This window comes from Acanthopagrus latus, chromosome 12 (genome assembly GCF_904848185.1).
Source record: "Acanthopagrus latus isolate v.2019 chromosome 12, fAcaLat1.1, whole genome shotgun sequence".
Taxonomy (NCBI): Eukaryota; Metazoa; Chordata; class Actinopteri; order Spariformes; family Sparidae; genus Acanthopagrus; species Acanthopagrus latus.
The window spans coordinates 10,000,066-10,018,763 of NC_051050.1; the positions used below are offsets into that span (position 1 = coordinate 10,000,066).

Consider the following 18,698-nt stretch of genomic DNA (forward strand, 5'->3'; position numbering starts at 1 on the left):
ATATCGTCAGAGTAACAGGTAACTGCTGACAACTGTAGCTTCCATTGGGTAGTTAACTTGGTCAGCTGTACATCTAGAGTGTCGACTGGGATTCATAATTCTCATGGTTTTCAGTGGTTTATGGTAACAATGTAGTATTAGTGGTCTGCAACACAAAATATCCTATGTAACAGAATAAACTTGGCTGTGTACAGAAAATGAAAAAAAACTTCAAGCCACAGAAGTTTGAACACAGAAAAGTCGATTATTTATCAGCCTAGGAACATCAAAGGAAGAGCCAAAAATAACAAAGAATAAACCAAATAGTCATTGTTTAATTGTTTTTATAGCGAGGGGATGACATACAGCAAAGGGCCACATGTTTTTTAAAGGGTGAGATCTGATTATGATTAATTCTGAGCTGCCATGATTGCAGCATCAAATTGTCATAAAAAGTTTTGGTCAGAGGAGAATTTAAAAAAAACGCACCACAATATTGCACGGATGTTTCACATACATACAAGGAGAAATGCAACAGACAGGTGGCAGAGAGACTTATTTCTATAACTACAGTTGCAGATATGTGTATCTGTGATGCAGCCACATAATCATCAGAAGTACATTAGGCTGTAAACAATGGCAACAACCGTGCAATGTTGTTCCTGGGATAAGCTGTTGAGCACCGTGGACTCGGATGGTAGAGGAAGAACGTGTTTTCTGTTTGTGCTGAACTTTCTTTACATATGTGGAGTGTAGGAGAAATACCTGAGGTCCAGAACATTCTGACCTCATCAGATATGATGTCATACGTACCCTGTATGAATGTTAGGCCCGATAAGGTATGGATCAGGGCATAGTGACATCTGCTCTGTGAGTTTCTATCTCTCATGGCCTTTACAAACTTAGCGCGACAAACTGAGTCTTCTTCATCTCTCTTGAATGTTCAAGCGAGCTGAAATTCCACAACATAGAGAGAAGTGTGCATCTATCTGTGTCCATCACTTGGACACAATGGGCAGCAGTTCGCCCTTTGCCTTCATCGTCTTGATCTTGGCTTTGATGTTGTCGTCCATCGCCTGTCTGCAGCGGAGGGCATAATGTGCCAGCGTCTCCTCCTTCTCATCCCATGGTGCCAGTGCGTGAAACACCTCCGGAGCGGCCAGGCTGAGCTCAGCTATGGCCGCCGTACGGGAGATGGTGTTGCGGTCCACGCCGACCCGGTCAAAGGCCACCTTCATGGAAACACTGCGGCGAAACTCTTGTAGGGCTGCCATGTAGCGCGCTATCACACCCACCACGTTTTTCACTGGAGAAGAGACAAAGGGACAGTGAGAGAGACATCAGTATGAACTTAAAAAACTAAATAAATGCACAATATGACCAGTGTCATTGTTCCAGCGTGGTTTACAGTCAGGTCCTTACTCCTGACTCGGGTGTTTTCTCCATCTCGGCTCCTCTTGCTCTTCTGGATCCGGTGGCACTCCAGAGGGTGAAGGTCCATTTCTTCAAATGAGTCAAACAGTGTCGCTGAATCAGACCCTGCCACGTCATCAGGAGAGGTCATGTTTGAACTTCCTGGTTCCATCTGATTAGAACGACGATGCAACCTCCTCTCTAGAACCAGAAATTGAAAAATGACAGCTCTAAATTTGCTTACCATGTTGCTAATGCTAGCTATCAAACGTTGACACTGCCAAATATATGCCGATATAAAAATGATGTCGATATGACCGTTGATTTCCATTTTCATTTTGTTGTCATTTTGATTTTGACACCCCTGGACTTCTAAAAGCATTGTCAGTATTATCTGCTTACTTATTTATTTACTGTTGCATGAAATATAATACACAAAAACAGCTGTGGTTTTACTTTAACATATCAACCAACTGTTTGCATTCACCGTAGCAAAAACTGTGTACAAGTAAATGTTATAGTGACTTAATTCATCAGTAGGTGGACTTCCAATCCAAACTCTACCTGGCCGCAGTTTGTCCTGCAGGAAGTCGCAGATGAGCGCGGCTTTTGCGGCGAGTTCATGCTGCAGCAGCTCTTTGTCCTGCTTCAGACTGGAGATCATCTCTGTCATCTTCTGGTTGCGGCTGCGTTCTGCACACAGAAGCTCTCGCAGCCTCGTCATCGCGTTGAGCCCCACTGTGGATGTACATCCCCAAGAAACACTTTCACACTCAGTAACAGGGAGACACACAGGCAGCTGTATGCAAACACACACATGTGCATGAATTTAACTTATTTTGGAGTGTTTTGTAAAAATCAAGCTTTATTCATGCTGATGTGAAAATAAAAATCCCTCACAACAAAGCTGTACCTGCGGTCTTCCCCGTGGTCTCGGTGGCAGAGCTGCATCTTTTGCTGTGTTCCGTGGTCCCTGTCGTGCAGCTGCGTCCTCCAAGCAGCTCCGGCTCTGGGTCCACTGACCCCTCATCACCTACTACCTGTCCATGCACATGCTGAGAGCTGGGTGGGAGGGGCTTGCTGGGCAACAGTGTGTGTGCGATTTCACAGTGTGTGTCTGGTGTGGCCTGACAAGCCAGCGACACAGCGTCTGTCACTGCTATGTTAAAATCCTCTGCTGACGTTTCTTCCTGCTTGACCTTCTTCCCGGCGACCGTTCCTCCTGGTGCCCCGCCTCTTTTCCTCGGTGGGTGGGGCTCGTAGTCGTCATCGTCGTCAGTGGCCGAGGAGTCGCATCCAGCGATGTCAAACAGCCGGCTGCTGAACTCCTCCCCCTCTGATGCTGCTTCGCTACAGGAGAGGTCACATGACGCCCTCACTGTCACCTGGAAGGTAAAAAAAGAGAGAACACATGAGATGCTCCGCCAATCTCTCAACTTCAAGATCTCACCAAACAGAACATCTAAAATCTTTACCTTATTGGATGGGCGCCCTCCAACAAACCTCTCCTGGCCCTTGCCGGTATTCGCTGAGCCTCCAGAGCCGTTGCCATGGTCACTGAGGGGCCAGTGGTAGGCGTGTCCCGCGCTGCAGCCCCACACAGCGACAGGGATGCCGCTGCCGTGGTGACCGGGTTCTGGGGCCGGCACACTGCGGTAAGAACCGGTGGTGGGGTGCTGCAGGCTGGGGATGAGGTTGCAGATGGTGCCGTGGCTGTGAGCCCAACGGACGAGTTTACACAGACTGTCGGAGGTGGTCTGAACCTGGTCGGACATGGTGGAATCCTGGAGGAGAAATAAAGGAGATACAGTGTCTCTGGACCATGCAGCCATTGGATGTTTAGTGTGTAGCAACTCTTAAGGCCCCAACACATTAAATCACTTCATTCAAGGTTTTCAGTTTGGACCTTTTCATTCACGTATTTATTTCATACTTTCATTAATCCATAGAACGGAGACTGGTGAACGAACAGTAATACAAACCCAGCAGGCTCGTCCATCAGTCGTGCTATGAGTTCACAATGAGACGACTGTGTGTTCGTGAAATGTGTTCCCCCGTTCGAATTTTTGCAGGGATTTCATTGGCTGCAGCAAGTTCTCCCTTTTTTTCCCTTCTGTCTCCGTACTATTGTGGTAAAAATGGGAGAACATGTCAAAGAGGAACTGCCCTCCACAATCAATGAGCACTGAGACCTCTAAGTAAATCTGCTGGTATGATATGAAACTAGGCGAACTTTGGTATCCGTTGGTGGCAACCATGTGACACTAGCATATCGTAAAGAGGGCTGCATGACAATTCACATAGGCTAAATTTTCGTGAGGGGAAGTCAGAAATCATCCCAGTTCTGTTTCTCATAAATGTATTAGTAAATGAGAATGTATGAGTACAAATATTAAAAAGTAAATTTATATTTTTAAAGTCTCTCTTAATTTGTGATGTATTTATTTATTTATTGTGACATTTAGTTTTGGACCCTGACACCTTCCACACTGATCAATCTGGTCTATCATATTACAGCAGCAGCCATAATTTTACTCTTCATTTTCTGTCTCGCTTTCCTTTCCTTGCTATCCAATCTTGATGACAAATACAACACATTTAGATAAAACACCCTGATTAATCGGTTGTTTGGGTTTTGTTTTTGTTTATTTTTGGCGTGTGTGGTGATGCTGTGGCTTCATTTGACAGTTCCAGGCTTCTGATCCAGTTTCACACAGCAGGTTTTCCAAAGAGTAGAAGAAGAAGAGGAAGCGACAAGGAGCTGCTGCAGCTAACAGCTCCCCCTGGTGGCCCAACACAAGCAAGACACGACTGAGACATCACCCACAGGCGCTGCTGGCTAGGTCTTCCTCACCACGTTATATACTATTCTACTTTGCAAGTCTGCCTTTTTCAGACACAGCCAAAAAAGGAGAGCGGACAGCGGACAGCTCCACCCGTGGACAGGTCACCAAAAAAAAGTGTGTGTGTGTGTGGGGGGGGGGGGGGGACTGTCCCTGGAGGACAGGGACGCCTCGTCACACTCACACAACAATAACAACAAGCTGGATGAGTGAACTGTGCTGACAAGTCTCACTTTAAACTACACTCGGACCATCATCGAGGGTAAACAGACATCTTTATCCACCAGCAGACTGCACACACGGTCTGTGTGCCCACCACGACTCATCAGGGACCCGAACAAAGCTCACACAGACCCATCAACATGCCTCATATTTACCTTTTATCAACAGAAATTAAATAATTCCTGCTCAGAGTCCAGACAGCATCACATCCTCCACGTTTATCCCGCAGGTGTCAGCAGCTCCACGCAATTAATACTGTTATGACGCTAATGATGTTTGATTAAATAACATGAAAATCACCCATAATTACCAAATTCCTTGTCTGGAGGGTTTAACATGGGACAGATGCACACGTGAAAGCCGCTTTACTGCCATCAGCTGGACAGGAGGAGGAAGTGTTGTCACCTCTCACTGTGCGATGTAACACTGACCCCTGGTGGCCGGGGTCAGTCATCGCACAAAGGAATTTAATATTATATTATATTATATTATATTATATTATATTATATTATATTATATTATATTATATTTCCTCTGAAAACAATTCCTGTAAAATAGGCTGTCCACCCTTTATTTGGGGGCATAGGTCTAGTTAAAAAAAAAAATGTTTAAATGTCTTTGGGGAAGTTTTGAGCAAATGGGCCTACATTTGGTGAAAATCAAAGATGCCCTCCACTTATAAATGTGTTTTGCTTAATGTTATAGCATACAGTTTGATACAGGCTAGAGGGGGAACAGTTTTGTTGCGTTTACCTGGAATTTAAGATGTGTACACATGAGCAGGATTTTGTTACAGCACAACTAGTTTGAAAGACAAATATGGTCTCGTGTTCAACTTACACAAGTGTGATGTGGAAACTTGAAGCCTCCAGTGCACGCAGACTGAAAATGGACTTTTCAGCGAAGTCGAGGACAGTTTTAATATATTATTATATACAATATTTGCATGTTTAAAGATTTTGGGAACCCACCTTATTACGGAAAATAATGCTGTTCAAACAATTATAGATAATATAATCTTATTTAAAGTATTCTTTTTTCTAACCACAATAACACTTTATTTGAATTACATTAGCAGTTTATTTGCATTTGTCAGTGCAGTAGTATTACTGTGTAATATGTGAATTGAATTTGCAGTAATATTATAGTAATATTATAACAACAACAACCATAATAATAATAATAATAATAATAATAATAATAATAATAATAATAATAAATGTGGTCCTAAGAATTTAGATGTTCCTTTTAAAGCCATGTAATAATTAAAGCTGCATGGAACCATAAATAGAGAACAGACCCATAAATAAAGTGGAGGACCCTGCCACCTTTCTAGCTCCAAACAGTGTTCAGAACCAGTCATAGAAAAAATATACCTGAGTTTGTATAATCAGCTCATTAATATTAGAAATATATAACAATTCTGAGTTTGAATTTCTTCTCCAAAACTACACAGTACAATACAATACATGTGTACAATACACATGCGAGTTTAGGAGTACTGGCTTGACATATTTCCATAACTTCATAAACAAGAACACTGTTTGAAGCTGGAAAGGTGGCAGGGTCCGCCACATATAAACAAAGTAAAACAGTTTTAAGGTTGGATTAGTATTGAAATATATACCAATGTGATGCGGTGTATAAACGTGATATAGACTTGCTAGAAAATGAGTTGGGCGGTTAAGTTACAGAAGTCTTGGCTATTTGTAATTTAAATCTGAGCGTGTCTTCCAACAAATGAAGGTTTAATGCAAAAAATATATTCGTTTAAACCCATTAAATGATATGTCGGTAATAATCAAACAGGTTAATTAATAGTGTAATTGACAGCCATTATATCACTACATGATGAATACCTTCATAGCTGCTGACAGGACAGTACATTTATCTATAAGATGGAGTTCATATCAGCCCAGATAAAAGCTTGTGTGGGTTTTTGTTTTTTTTTGTTTTTTCCCCCCATGTATGACTCCAGTGACATGACCGGGCTCGCTCCTGGCTCCACCCTCCGTTAGTCAGCCAGTCTACTACGTGTTAAGACTGGTGCCTTTAACTTACAAGCATCTCGGGGAGAGGAGGAGACACGGAGGACTTTCCCCCCTCCCGGCTCTTATCTGGAGGAATAACGCCGCTACACAACCCAAAGGAAGTCCGTCAACTTACAAAAAAGTCCAACCGGCATCAGAAGAAAAAAAAAACAAAAAACCCCATCCCGTCAGCGCTGGCTTCATCTCCGCTCTCCGCCTGGGATTAAGTTCTGGATGGAAACAAGTGATATTTGAACCCGCAGAGAGGAGGTGGGTGTCGGGTACAGCCCTGTTGTGTTTTCTGCTCTTGTTCTTTTTATGCACGGATCTTTGACACGAGCCTGTTTGCTTCTGACTAAAGTGGCAGAGAGAGAGAGAGAAAAAGCAAACAAACATCCCAGCTGTTGCTGTTGCGTGATCTAAACCCTGTTCAAGTTTGAGACTGATCTGAAAGCTCTGATCCGGGAGGGAAAGGCAGTCCTTGGGGCAGACTTTGCAGTGAAAGACACAGCAACGTAAAGAAGTGACAGAGGTCCTGAAGTTATGGCGTTAAAGGCCAGAGTGCTGTACGACTTCAGCTCTGAAAACCCAGGAGAGATCTCCATAACAGAGAATGAGCTGGTGACTCTGTTCAGCGAGGAGGAGCTGGAGGGCTGGCTGGAGGGGGAGAACAGCAGGGGGGAGGCCGGCCTCTTCCCTGCCTCCTATGTGGAGATCATCAGGGAACACATCACCTCCAACACCAACAACAACGGCTTCTCCTCACCCAAAGCCAAAGCCCAGACGCCCACCCACACCTCCTACACGTCCAGTGGCAGCGGCGGAGGCAGCTTCCACACCAGCCAGGGCAGCGACGACGACTGGGACGACGACTGGGACGACAGCTCCCCTGCGACCAACGCGCCCCAGGGTCTGGGCACCACGCCCCCCTTGTACCCGGTGACCTCCTCCCTGCCGGGGAGGCGCGAGAGCGCCCAGAGTCATCAGCAGCAAGCCAAGAGCTCGGCGACAGTGGGGAGGAACCTCAACAGGTTCTCCACCTTCGTCAAGTCCGGAGGGGAGGCCTTCCTGCTCGGGGAGGCCTCTGCTTTCGTGAAGGACGGAGACAAGATCTGCGTGGTGATGGGGAAGCACGGGCCAGAGTGGCAGGAGGACCCGTACCCGTTCACGTGCACCATCGACGACCCCACCAAGCAGACCAAGTTCAAGGGCATGAAGAGCTACATGTCCTACGGCCTGACCCCGACGCACACCAACGTACAAGTCAACCGCAGGTACGGCCTCTCCTCCTCCTCCTCCTCCTCCTTCCCTGTCCTCCTCTTCTCTCTCTGGGGTTTCCGAACTGGGCTCATTTGTTCACCGGATCCCATCCCGAACACCCACACACTTAGAATAAATGTTGCTGTGGCTTTTCCTGTGGCCACAATTGTTCACACAAAATGGCAAAAACAGAGCTGACCGTGGCCTCTTGCCCTCTGGGGTCCTCAGGAATCTCTCCCCCACCTCTTTCCTCTCTGAGATTCCCTCTGCACCTTTTACATTGTTTCCCTGTCAGTCGGCTCGTCATTCCCAACCAACACGTACTCCTTTACGTTTCCACTCGGCCCTGCTGGGAAAACGTTTTGACAAGTCGCTCATTCATTTTCACTCCTTCTCACCATGTATCTCTGAACCTTTACCCCACTTCCTAATCATTCCCTTTCACTGAACCCTCTCCCTCACAAATCCTCCCATCTGTCTCCCCTTCCATCCCCCTCCCCCCCTGCAGGTATAAACACTTCGACTGGCTGTACGCCCGGCTCGTGGAGCGCTTCCCCGTCATCTCAGTGCCCCACCTGCCAGAGAAACAGGCCACTGGACGCTTCGAGGAGGACTTCATTTCCAAGCGCAGGAAGGGACTGATCTGGTGGATGAACCACATGATCAGCCACCCGGTGCTGGCACGCTGCGACGTCTTCCAGCACTTCCTGACGTGCGGCGCGGATGAGAAGGCATGGAAACAGGGCAAGAGGAAGGCGGAGAGGGACGAGCTGGTCGGGGCCAATTTCTTCCTCACAATCAGGTACAACGCTGGGTTGTGGAGAGGTTGTGGGTTCGATTTGTGAACGTATTTATTACCTGATACACTGATATTGAACTGAAACGTCAGGCAGTAGCAGTTGGGGCTGTTCTGATACTGATAGCAGTATCAGCGATACCTGTGATACTACCGAGCATGTTTGAACCGTATCGGAAAGTACATGAGTCCAATGATCCAAGGTAATTTATTGATTAAAAAACAGGACCCTTCTAAGGTCCAACTGGTCCCATACACATGTCTGCAACTTAAACATCTAACATGTAGAAATTCTGTATTGCATTTTCTGAAAACGACTAGACCATTGTTATATATTTTGTTGAGTTGTTTACTTAAGTCATCCCAAAAGTTCCAACGATTTTCAAACTCAGAAAATCCACGTGTTCACTCAAGCTAATTGTGTGTTTTGCTTGGTTCTACGTCTGAGATAGGGAAATGGGCAAACTAATTTCAACTTAACACAAATATTAAAACATTACCTTGTCTGCGAACATTTGTGAGTCATGTCTAATAGATTTTCATCAGCACAGGTGGTTTTATAATTGTGTATTCATTACCTGTAAGACAAGTTTAACCACAGGATCAATTGTGTTTAGCCATGTTACTCATAGTGTGTTTATCGGCCCTAAAGTGCCAGATTACCACTAATTACTCTGCTCAGAGCTGAATCTGATGAGATCTGGGGTGTTTATTCCTCCAGATGATCTACCTCTGCACCCCAATCTACAGATGGCTCTAGACAGCGAGCAACTTGTGTAACCTCAAGCACACTGGTATCGGTACTCCATATCAGTCGAAGTTCACTGAAGTCATAGACGGAGAAATCCACTGTCGTAGAGGCACAGAGACCCACATGTCCACCAACAAGAGCAGCAAATACACCAGAATACATTGACGATGCAAAACAGAAGGGGTTTTCAGTAAGGGCACGGCTCTCTCTTCCTTAACTTGAACAAGTATCACTCTACTTCTTTAACCAGCCATTGACCTTAGCAGGTTACAGCCCAGATTGTAAAAGACATGCTGGGAAATGTAGGCAGATATAGCAGGTCGTAGAGTTAACAATCAAGGCTGTGGTGTTGGGCTGCATCATAATACAGTGTGAGGTATTCCATTTACTTTGTCTGCCGACTTTATAACGGTATAAATAGCTGTGTAGCATAATTTCCCTTTAGCAAGACAAACTGTTATCAGTATCCCTTGTTTCATTTGCTGTGACTTAGTGCTTTCATCATGGGGAGTGCCTGATAGTAAGGGTGAGATAAGTGAGAGGAATAATCTGCTGTGAATAATCGTGTTTGTGTAATAGAGTTGATGTAATGCATGAATTAAAAACATCAAATTAAAGCTGCAAAGTCTTAAATGGCCACCTTTTTCATTCTTTTCTCTAGCACGCCCTCTGTCCCGCTGGACCTCCACGAAGTGGAGAGCAAGATCGAAGGTTTCAAGAGCTTCACCAAGAGGATGGACGAGAACAGCGTGGTCGTCAACACCACCATCAACGAGTTCGCTCGCAAACAGGCGGTCGGGTTCAAGAAGGAGTACCAGAAGGTCGGACAGGCCTTCAAACTGCTGGCGCAGGCGTTCGAGCTGGACCAGCAGGCCTACTCAGTGGGCCTGAACAAAGCCATCTCCGACACCGGCGAGGCCTACGAGGCCATTGGAGAGTATTTTGCTGAGCAGCCGCGTCAGGACCTGGATCCTATTTCTGACCTGCTGGACCTCTACAGAGGACATCTGGCCAATTTCCCTGACATCATCCATGTGCAGAAAGGTGGGTCAGTGTGTGTGTGTGTGTGTGTGTGTGTGTGTGTGTGTGTGTGTGTGTGTGTGTGTGTGTGTGTGTGTGTGTGTGGGTGGGTGCATGTGTGTGTGTGTGGGTGGGTGCATGTGTGTGTGTTCATGTCTGCAGGAGTGTTAAAGTCTGAGCTCTGTAATACAGATATTTCCACTTTCGAGGTGGGATGTAAATGCCAAACACGTCACAGCCTTGAAATAAACCGAGAAACTGCGCAGGGCTGTGTCGAGCAACGGCAGAAGTACGGACAAAAAAAAAAAAATGCACTCAACTCTGCAACATGCCGGCAAGAAATGAAAGGAGGGAGCTAGCATACTTATCTTCAGAGGGAGGTCAGGAGTCAGAGAATAGCTCGAAGTGGGGCTGGTAGACAGCGAGTGGTCAGGACTCTTGCTCATGGATGCCTGTGCAGGGTGGAGAGTTGCATCGAGGGAGGATTAACACGAGGCCTTTCGCTGAGTTTCCACGCTGCAGGCTGTCTAATCTCTTCTGAAACAAAAGATTTATTTATTTTTAGTTGCATTAGAAGATAATTAATGGCATTTCCAAAGGCCATCCAGCCCGCAGCCGCCCTATCTATTAATCATGTCGGTGCGAAGGCAGACAATGCACAGTCCCAGATTCTGACTGCTTCAACATCTGTTTTCATTTACTGAATTGCAGTTTGAATCTAGGCTGAAAACTGAAACCCATGGCCAGTCCATTGTAACACTCTGGATCCTGTGAGAGCCTCACTGAAAAACCCAAACACAGAAACACACACACACACACACACACACACAGCCATGTACAAAGGACTTGCAGAGGAGCTAGCTTGTTAGTTCCATGCAGGTTGGGAGGAGGGAGGTGCTCCTGGCACGCAAAGTCCTGACGTTGGCCAAAACCTAGAGGCACTGTTTCTATAGTCCGCTGAGCTCTGTTCTCTAGATACAATCAGAGCGCCGAGCTATGGAAACACAGTCTGAATCCCAATAGTCCCTCTGACTGACGGGACTTCACCTACTTTCTGATTGACAAATAACACATTGTTGTACATCGCTGAAAGCGCCTCTAACCTCGAACCGGTTAGAACTTGTCCCGCATTTCTGCAGCACTGGAAGACACTGCTCCTATTATCGAAGCGCTGACTAATAAGCTTAAATTTAAATAGATTACATGGAGAAATACTTCACAAAAATGAATTATCTAATCACCCTTTTCTGATGGAAACTGAGGAGACGTTTCTTAGTCCAACGAAACCTTTCTGGAGCTTTACAGGAAAACTGAAGTAGATGGGGACTTTTTTTTTTTTTTATTTAAAAAACAAAAACATAAAGTCTCCTTACAACTTCCCTCCAGAAGCCCAGAGACCTCAAATTGATTTGAAAAGATTTTATTTATATCCTTTTCAAGCCAAGATCATTGCAGTAGATGCCAAGCTGTTTGTGCGCACTACATCTAACTTGTGTGCACTAGCTTGACTGTGCATTAAGGGTGTAGATATTGTCCTATCAGATCATTTTGGGATCTTGGTTCTTCCACAGACATGGATTATGCCGCACAAACAGTGTGAAGCCCAATCTACTTCAGCTGGTTGGGAAAATGAGCACCGATATTTTGCGTTTTGCTCCAGAAATGTTTTGTGGACTACAGAATTTAGCCTGACTTTCCATCTGAATGGGGATGAGTAGATAATGACTGAAATTAAAGTTTCGGGTGACTGTTCTTTGAACTTAAATGTGAAATTGTCGCTTTTACTGTGTCTCTGTGGAGCATGATCTCATTTGTGCTTACTTGTGTAAAACAGGGCAAAGGCACAAAAAGTAATGGATCATAATGACTCAAACAGGCAGGGGAAGATTATATGACATGAAACATTATGGAACCTATAAATAACCCAGTCACTAAGCTAACTCATTAGATAAAACAACTTTTATCTTATTTGTTAAATTGAACTAAGTGGTACCAGGGGCATTATACTACTAATAGTAATGTCACAGGATGTGATACCAATTTTTCTGTTTTCACAGTTCTCACTTCTGGAAACCGAAGTTTAGAACTTAGATTTGTGGAAGGAAGGGAGACAGCAGTCTCAAAAAGGAACAAAGAGAAAACATATTGTATCACAGTTCAAAAGAATTGGAGTATTCTTGAATCCACACCAACTGTGTCAACTTCAGCCGAAGCAGAAAGCTGCAGGGATGACGTATTTTTGTCTGCCAACCCAGAAGTTTGCCCCGGTTCCCTCAACAATAAGCCTATGGGACTTTTCTGAATTGGATTTTGGATTGTTGCAGAAAACAAGATATGTGGCAAACATGAGTTCATGATAGTTGCACGTTTTGTTGTGTTTTCTAGCAATGTAATGCTGTGAATTAAATCACTAGAAGTGAAAAGCTGACGTTAGGCTGCAAACAGACCATATCGTGGTCACATGACTTCAACGCCAGCACGGCTAATCGTCTTTTGACACGATTACTTTACGCGTTCTCTGAAAAACGGACCAAGATACAAGTTGTAAAGTTTGAGTCGGCCTGCAAAGACAGACTAATGAGTGGAGTCTCCGTGTTTGGCCTGGTGACGTTTAATGTTCGTGACAGCTTCTGTTTTTAAGACGTGTAAGTGCTTTAAAATTAGACTGTGGGGAATTTATTGATGTATTTTATGTCGTAGAACAAAACTTGTAAAGATCCTCATCCCGTGGTAACCGCAGACCTTATTTCAGGCATTGAACTGGAAACCCATTTAAGAAACCCATTGACTCAAGGGGAAGGGAAGCAGAAGTGCAGAAATGTGACCAGATTCCCCGCTTTAAGGAATTCAGTTGCAAATTGTTTGACCAACAAGCCTGTTACTAATACAAAGGACGTCATTGAATCTAAATTCTTGAAACGTGCCCAGCATGTCGTAGATCGTGTAATCAGTCATCGCTGGGAAATAAAGACATAGACTCTGGCTTATTCATTATTGCTGCGTTGTTTTGTCTGCTGAGTAATGCCCATGGACACAACCCCCACAATGCAAAGTCGGCACTTCTGTCAGTTGTGAAATCACTACCTTCAACAATGGATGACTGGTTTAGTCTCTGTTTCCATAAACAGTCAATTTCGTGAAGGACTCGCATGTTTGAGCAAGTGTAAATGTATAAGAAATCTTTTTCCTCTGGCCTTTTTTTCTTTTCTTTTCCTTCACCCAAAAAAAACCCCCAAAACATTTGATGGCATTCTTTTCAATTGGCGCACGATGTAAACCCTGACTGCAGGAGTTTCACGTCCACATTCCACAAATATCTGTCTCATTTGGAGCGCCGAACGTTTCTCTAATACCAACCGTATGACAACATCACGTCAACCTTGCGGCACAGATTGGCGAGAGGAAGGTGGGATGGCTTTGCTGACCTAAATGTCCCCTAAATGTACAGCGTCGGCTGACTGTGCCGGTTCTGTCTGTGAGGTCCAGAGGCTACATCTGAATTGAATGAGCGGAGATTCCTGGGCCTCTTGTCCTGTGTTGCCCTGGGACTGCAGGAATGCAAAATGGAGTGGTCTCAGGATTAGCTTCCCCTCCTCCTCTTTTCTTCTCCCTCTTTTTCCTCCTGGTCATACAGCGAGTTGAAGAGAAGTCGGAAGAATAGGAAGAGGGGAGGGCTGTGTGTGTGTGTGTGTGTGTGTGTGTGTGTGTGTGTGTGTGTGTGTGTGTGTGTGTGTGTGAGGGCGCAGATAGTCACAGAGCCGGACAAGTTTCCCACCAGCCAACAGTACAAGAGTTCAGATTACAGCCCTGTAATCGCCTTGGCAGCGAGGAGACCAAAGTCCAAGTTCATTTCTGTTCCTTAACGTTCCTTTGCAGGAATGGTGTGTATTTTCCACGGGTGCATACGCGGGTGAGATAAAGGCTGAGACAGATCAAGAGACTGGAGGTCAGCTAGGTCAGGAAGGAGGGCGAGAGTGACGGCTACCAGCAAGCTCATCACTTCCTTCACACGCCGTAACGTCCGATCCCTCGCTCTCCGAGTTCCTCTTCGTCCATTTCTTGGTGGGTCATGTCCGTCCAAACTGCGCTACTTCCCCCTCTGAAGGTTTAGTCACACTAAACTAGACACTCTGAGTCACAGATGTGCTTTGGGTGACTGCAAGGAAACAAAGAGAGTGTGCAAACTAGCTCATGTCTGTAGTATTCAAATAAAAATGTTATGGCCAGCTTGGAGAATTTGCCTGCCCTCCCTCCCTCCTCCCCCATGCAGTCTTTTTGAATGTGGGTTGTGGGTTGCTCGTCCCGATGCTACCTCCAGGCTAGCTGCTGTCCCATTAGCTCACTCACTGTAGCCTAATAAAAGGTGTAAAAGGGGAAAAAACTTTTACTAGATATTCAAAGATAAATGCATTGTGAAAATGTGCCCTTGGTGTAAGAGGCTTGTTGTCGGTGTTCTTCAAAGTAGCATTTCGAAAGTTAACTTAGCTTTGCTGATAAAGCCAGAGGGAAACGGCGAGCACAGCTCTGTCCCAAGGTGACAAAAAAAGCAATCTGCCTAACAGTGAATCTGAAGGTCACTGATTTACATGTTGTACCTGGTTTGCTTTGCGCCCATTACTTCAGTTGTGTCTCGGGTGTCCCATGTACAGTGGATTTGTCCCCGCTGCAGCAGCCCTGGGTTCAAGTCCCAGCCTGGGGCCCTTTGCTGCATGTTCCCCCCAAACAAGTTGTTGATCTAAGCTGGAAATTTTTATGGGTTTATCAGAAGTTGCTATTATTTATGAGAAAACTATTAACAGAACCTCCCGAGAATTGAGCTTCAGATCATTGTTTTTGATCGACAGTGTTTTTCTGCAAATAGAATAAACCTCAGTCAGCTGAGCGTTTTCCCTCATCAGGATTATGGATATCGACATACACTACATTATGACACATTACTGGATACTTCAACCCAGAACTCTCTCAACCTTATACACAGAAATACAATCTGTGTTATTGTTGTTTAATTTAATCATCCCTGTCCAGCAAAATAGTGCAAACTGACTATTTTGAGCCTGGTTTCCAGGCTGCGTTTTTAGTCAGTGGCCTGTGATTTTTAATGACGCTGTTTTACTGGAACTAATCCACCGAGTTCTATTTTTAGCTCGGCTCTGTGCTTTGTAAACTTGCCACACGTTCTCAGTCTTCTCCCTCTCTGTCTCTCTCTTCCGCCGTCGCACATCCTCTCCCAGGTGCGCTGACCAAGGTGAAAGACTGTCCAAAGCAGGAGGGGGATCTCCACGACCGCTGCAACATCATTTCCTGCGCCACCCTGGCGGAGATCCAGCACTTCCACCGCACGCGCGTACGGGACTTCCGCTCGCAGATGCAGCACCATCTCCGTCAGCAGATCGGCTTCTTCCAGAAGATCACCGCCAAGCTGGAGGACGTACTTCAGAGGTACGACGATGACCAGTGAGGAGGAGGGGGGAGGAGACGGAGGAGTGGGATTATAAAGGCCTTGACGAAATGGAGGGCTTCTTGTCGTCCTTTTAGAGAGAGAACTATTTTATGGATCCTGGGCCTGGTACAAGTGTTTGAGGAAATACACCACTCTTAAAATATATAGGTCACCGGACTGTGGCGTGACGACTCCTTGGATTATCTGGACCGCTCTGATGAATGTACCAGCAGCAGGGATTTTGCTGACGCCCCAGGCACATCTTGCAACTCAGCGCAACTGTGGCGATATTAAAAACAGCTGCGCTCGACATGACGGGGGCCGCCTCTCGATTCCCGGTTTCAGGCTCACGTGATCTCTCCGTGCCTCCTCTGCCTCACCACTTCAAGGAAGCCCTCCATCCGGGAACACGGTCAACTCGACATACACGTAGAGATGAACCCTCCCCAAAATCACTTAAACTGGATGTTTTAATGATTGAAAAGACAGGACTTCTAGAATTTAATGTTTTATGTTCTCTCTCCATATGTCTGTTTTTACTTGAATGACCTGTTCAGTATTGTTTTTCAATGGAACATGACAGCATGCAAGAGACTGTTGATGGGAAGTGGGCATGATCTACTCTGTTGAATCAACTAAGTAGTTTCATTACAGCTTAAAATTTGAACTACTTCTTCTGATGCCTGACATCTCTCACAGCTCAGACGCTGTCACGTCTTCACCCTGTTATAATTTGGAGCCTTTGCATTACGCTTTATGTGTTGCCAGACCTTAAATAAGAGTTGATTTCAGACTCAGATTTTTTTTTTTCATGGACTCAGCTTGTTTTGAGGTCAGGGGTTTAGGGTACAAACATTCCAACGCGTAGCATTGCATTGGATGCTTCTTGGCTTCAAGATGCGAACCCAGATTTTCCTCTGATGTGATCATAGCATATTTAAAATTCTTTTGTTTGTTTTTTTGCAAAAAAAGTTCGACAATCTTGATATGGGCGTTTCTCAAACCACACCCTGCACCCTCTCCATACACTGTTCCCATTCCATTGCTGCGTCTGGGTGGCAGGTCCGCCACACTAGGTGCCGCCCCACACCACGTAGCCTGGAGTGGAAGCGGGTTATAAAACCTTCCAACAATGAGTGTACACGCTGCTGACTTACGGACCATGTGCAATGCCGCGTTGTGTTTCTCTGCGGAAGATGCTCTGTAAAATTAATAACAAAGTGAAAATCGCTACAGATTGTCACATAGAGCCCTGTTTAAGAATCAGGCAGCTTATAAACGGAGTGAAAAACTGGAAGACGTTTACAAGAAGAAAATGGCGCTTCCAAAAGATGCTAATAGGAAACAGTTTTCTCTCTGCCACAAAGCTTGCCACTGCCCTACATCTTAGTGAGGGGTGATTCATTATGGATTGGGAGCGGGGAGGAACCGGTTTGAGGGAAGCCCAGTGTGCTGTCCTTTTTGATCCTACCACTGGAGGGCGCTGAAGTTAGAATTTCTTGAATTCTACATATAGTGGCTTTAAGGAGGGTTGATTTTCTCAGTATGCTAACCAGCTACTTTAAAAATGTTCTTGTTAAACCAGTAAGTGACCAAAATAAACTCATGTTTGTTGATGCTGGGATAGAAAATCTTTGTTTTTTTGAAGTTGGCATCCTGGGGCACAGACAGACTGTATCTCTGACTTTCTAAAGACATCCTGTATTGATTTAACCAGAAACACAACATTTCAATACAGTGCTTTTGTTTCTTAACCCTTCTAAAATCATTAAATAAATGAAAGTAGAATTTATTTCTGTCATATATCTGCATTGGTGTCTGTTTCTTTAAATGTAACTTATAGTTTCATTTGACACGTTTCCATTAGCGTTTTGATGAATGCAAATGTTTTAATTATATTTAAGATATATATTCATTTCAGTGTTTGTGTTTGAGTTGTCACATGTGAGCGCCAACACTTTTTATTAAGATCAGAGAGGAGCCAAAGTCAGCCACCTTAATCAGCTGCTTCTGTCATTAAACAAAATGCTAAACCACAAACCACTGACACTTTGTCACCTGCCTCATATTCGTTATTCATTTATCTGATTTTTGTTTTTATTTTTTTTTACTAATAATAAGGCTGATTGTTCTTAATTCACGTCATTAAAAAAAACAATGTTGATAAAGAAATGAAAATGCCTCATAGATGACACTCAGCAGCACGTGTACGTAAAGCTGATCAGATCATGTATCAATCTGCAGTGGAGAACAGCATTACGGCCACTTATTTATATGAAAATGACAGATTGTTACTTTAAATCACACTCACAATTTTAAATAAGACATCTGCTCCATTATGTTTTTCATGAACATCTGTATTATGTGTGCAACGTTTTCTCAAAGAGGAGCTGTTATCATGTGTTCTGCCTGTGGAGGCAGCAGCAGTCCGTACCCTGACATCTGACACCTGAGCTCACAGACTGCAGGTCGTGTTACGGCAGGAGCAGGTTCTTCATTATTTAGACCCGCCGCTTTCTCTTCTCCTCCGTTTTGAATTTCTTCTTCACTGTTTTTTGGTTCTTGGTCATTCTGAATCAGCCAGTACTTTCACTTCATAAATATGTTCTTAAAATTAGCTTGTACATATATCAGGTATACATATTCTTCCGCTTCATTCAGAAACAAAGCTCTCCTGCGCTTTCAAAATGCTGCACCGAATCCACCAAGTTTTAAGGTTTCTGGCTGGTTATGGTGTAATTTGAAACATGTACGTACATACACGCATTTACATTATATGTGTCAATGCACATCTGGAAACATTCACGTACTGACTTTGAATATTTACCTTGAGGCTGAAGCCCTGTCCTTGATTATTGAATCTCTCTGCCAGCGGAGCCTAACTTTTACAAGTTACATAAAGCCTCAAGGTTATTCATGTAATCGTCACACAATTATCTACTCT

General features: G+C 44.7%; 2 protein-coding genes across 5 annotated transcripts; one reads left to right on the forward strand and one right to left on the reverse strand.

Annotated features, from left to right (window-relative positions):
- Positions 1 to 98: 98 nt before the first annotated feature.
- Positions 99 to 4,883, reverse strand: LOC119029515 (coiled-coil domain-containing protein 106). 3 transcript variants are annotated; one of them, XM_037116359.1, is made up of 6 exons: positions 4,768 to 4,883; positions 2,868 to 3,176; positions 2,306 to 2,777; positions 1,957 to 2,130; positions 1,402 to 1,593; positions 99 to 1,285 (listed from the first exon to the last, which is right to left on the reverse strand). In XM_037116359.1, exons 2-6 carry the CDS (start codon positions 3,165 to 3,167, stop codon positions 978 to 980), a joined length of 1,446 nt encoding a protein of 481 aa, XP_036972254.1. In that variant the 5' UTR covers positions 3,168 to 3,176; positions 4,768 to 4,883; the 3' UTR covers positions 99 to 977. The 3 variants fall into 3 exon arrangements, with proteins under 3 accessions (XP_036972254.1, XP_036972252.1, XP_036972253.1); XM_037116357.1 differs by lacking the exon at positions 4,768 to 4,883 and adding an exon at positions 4,613 to 4,761; XM_037116358.1 differs by lacking the exon at positions 4,768 to 4,883 and adding an exon at positions 3,375 to 3,514.
- LOC119029514 (sorting nexin-18-like) lies at positions 3,661 to 17,794 on the forward strand. 2 transcript variants are annotated; one of them, XM_037116354.1, is made up of 5 exons: positions 3,661 to 4,352; positions 6,436 to 7,761; positions 8,256 to 8,549; positions 9,956 to 10,338; positions 15,546 to 17,794. In XM_037116354.1, exons 2-5 carry the CDS (start codon positions 7,031 to 7,033, stop codon positions 15,770 to 15,772), a joined length of 1,635 nt encoding a protein of 544 aa, XP_036972249.1. In that variant the 5' UTR covers positions 3,661 to 4,352; positions 6,436 to 7,030; the 3' UTR covers positions 15,773 to 17,794. The 2 variants fall into 2 exon arrangements, with proteins under 2 accessions (XP_036972249.1, XP_036972251.1); XM_037116356.1 differs by lacking the exon at positions 3,661 to 4,352 and adding an exon at positions 4,480 to 4,497.
- Positions 17,795 to 18,698: the final 904 nt, after the last annotated feature.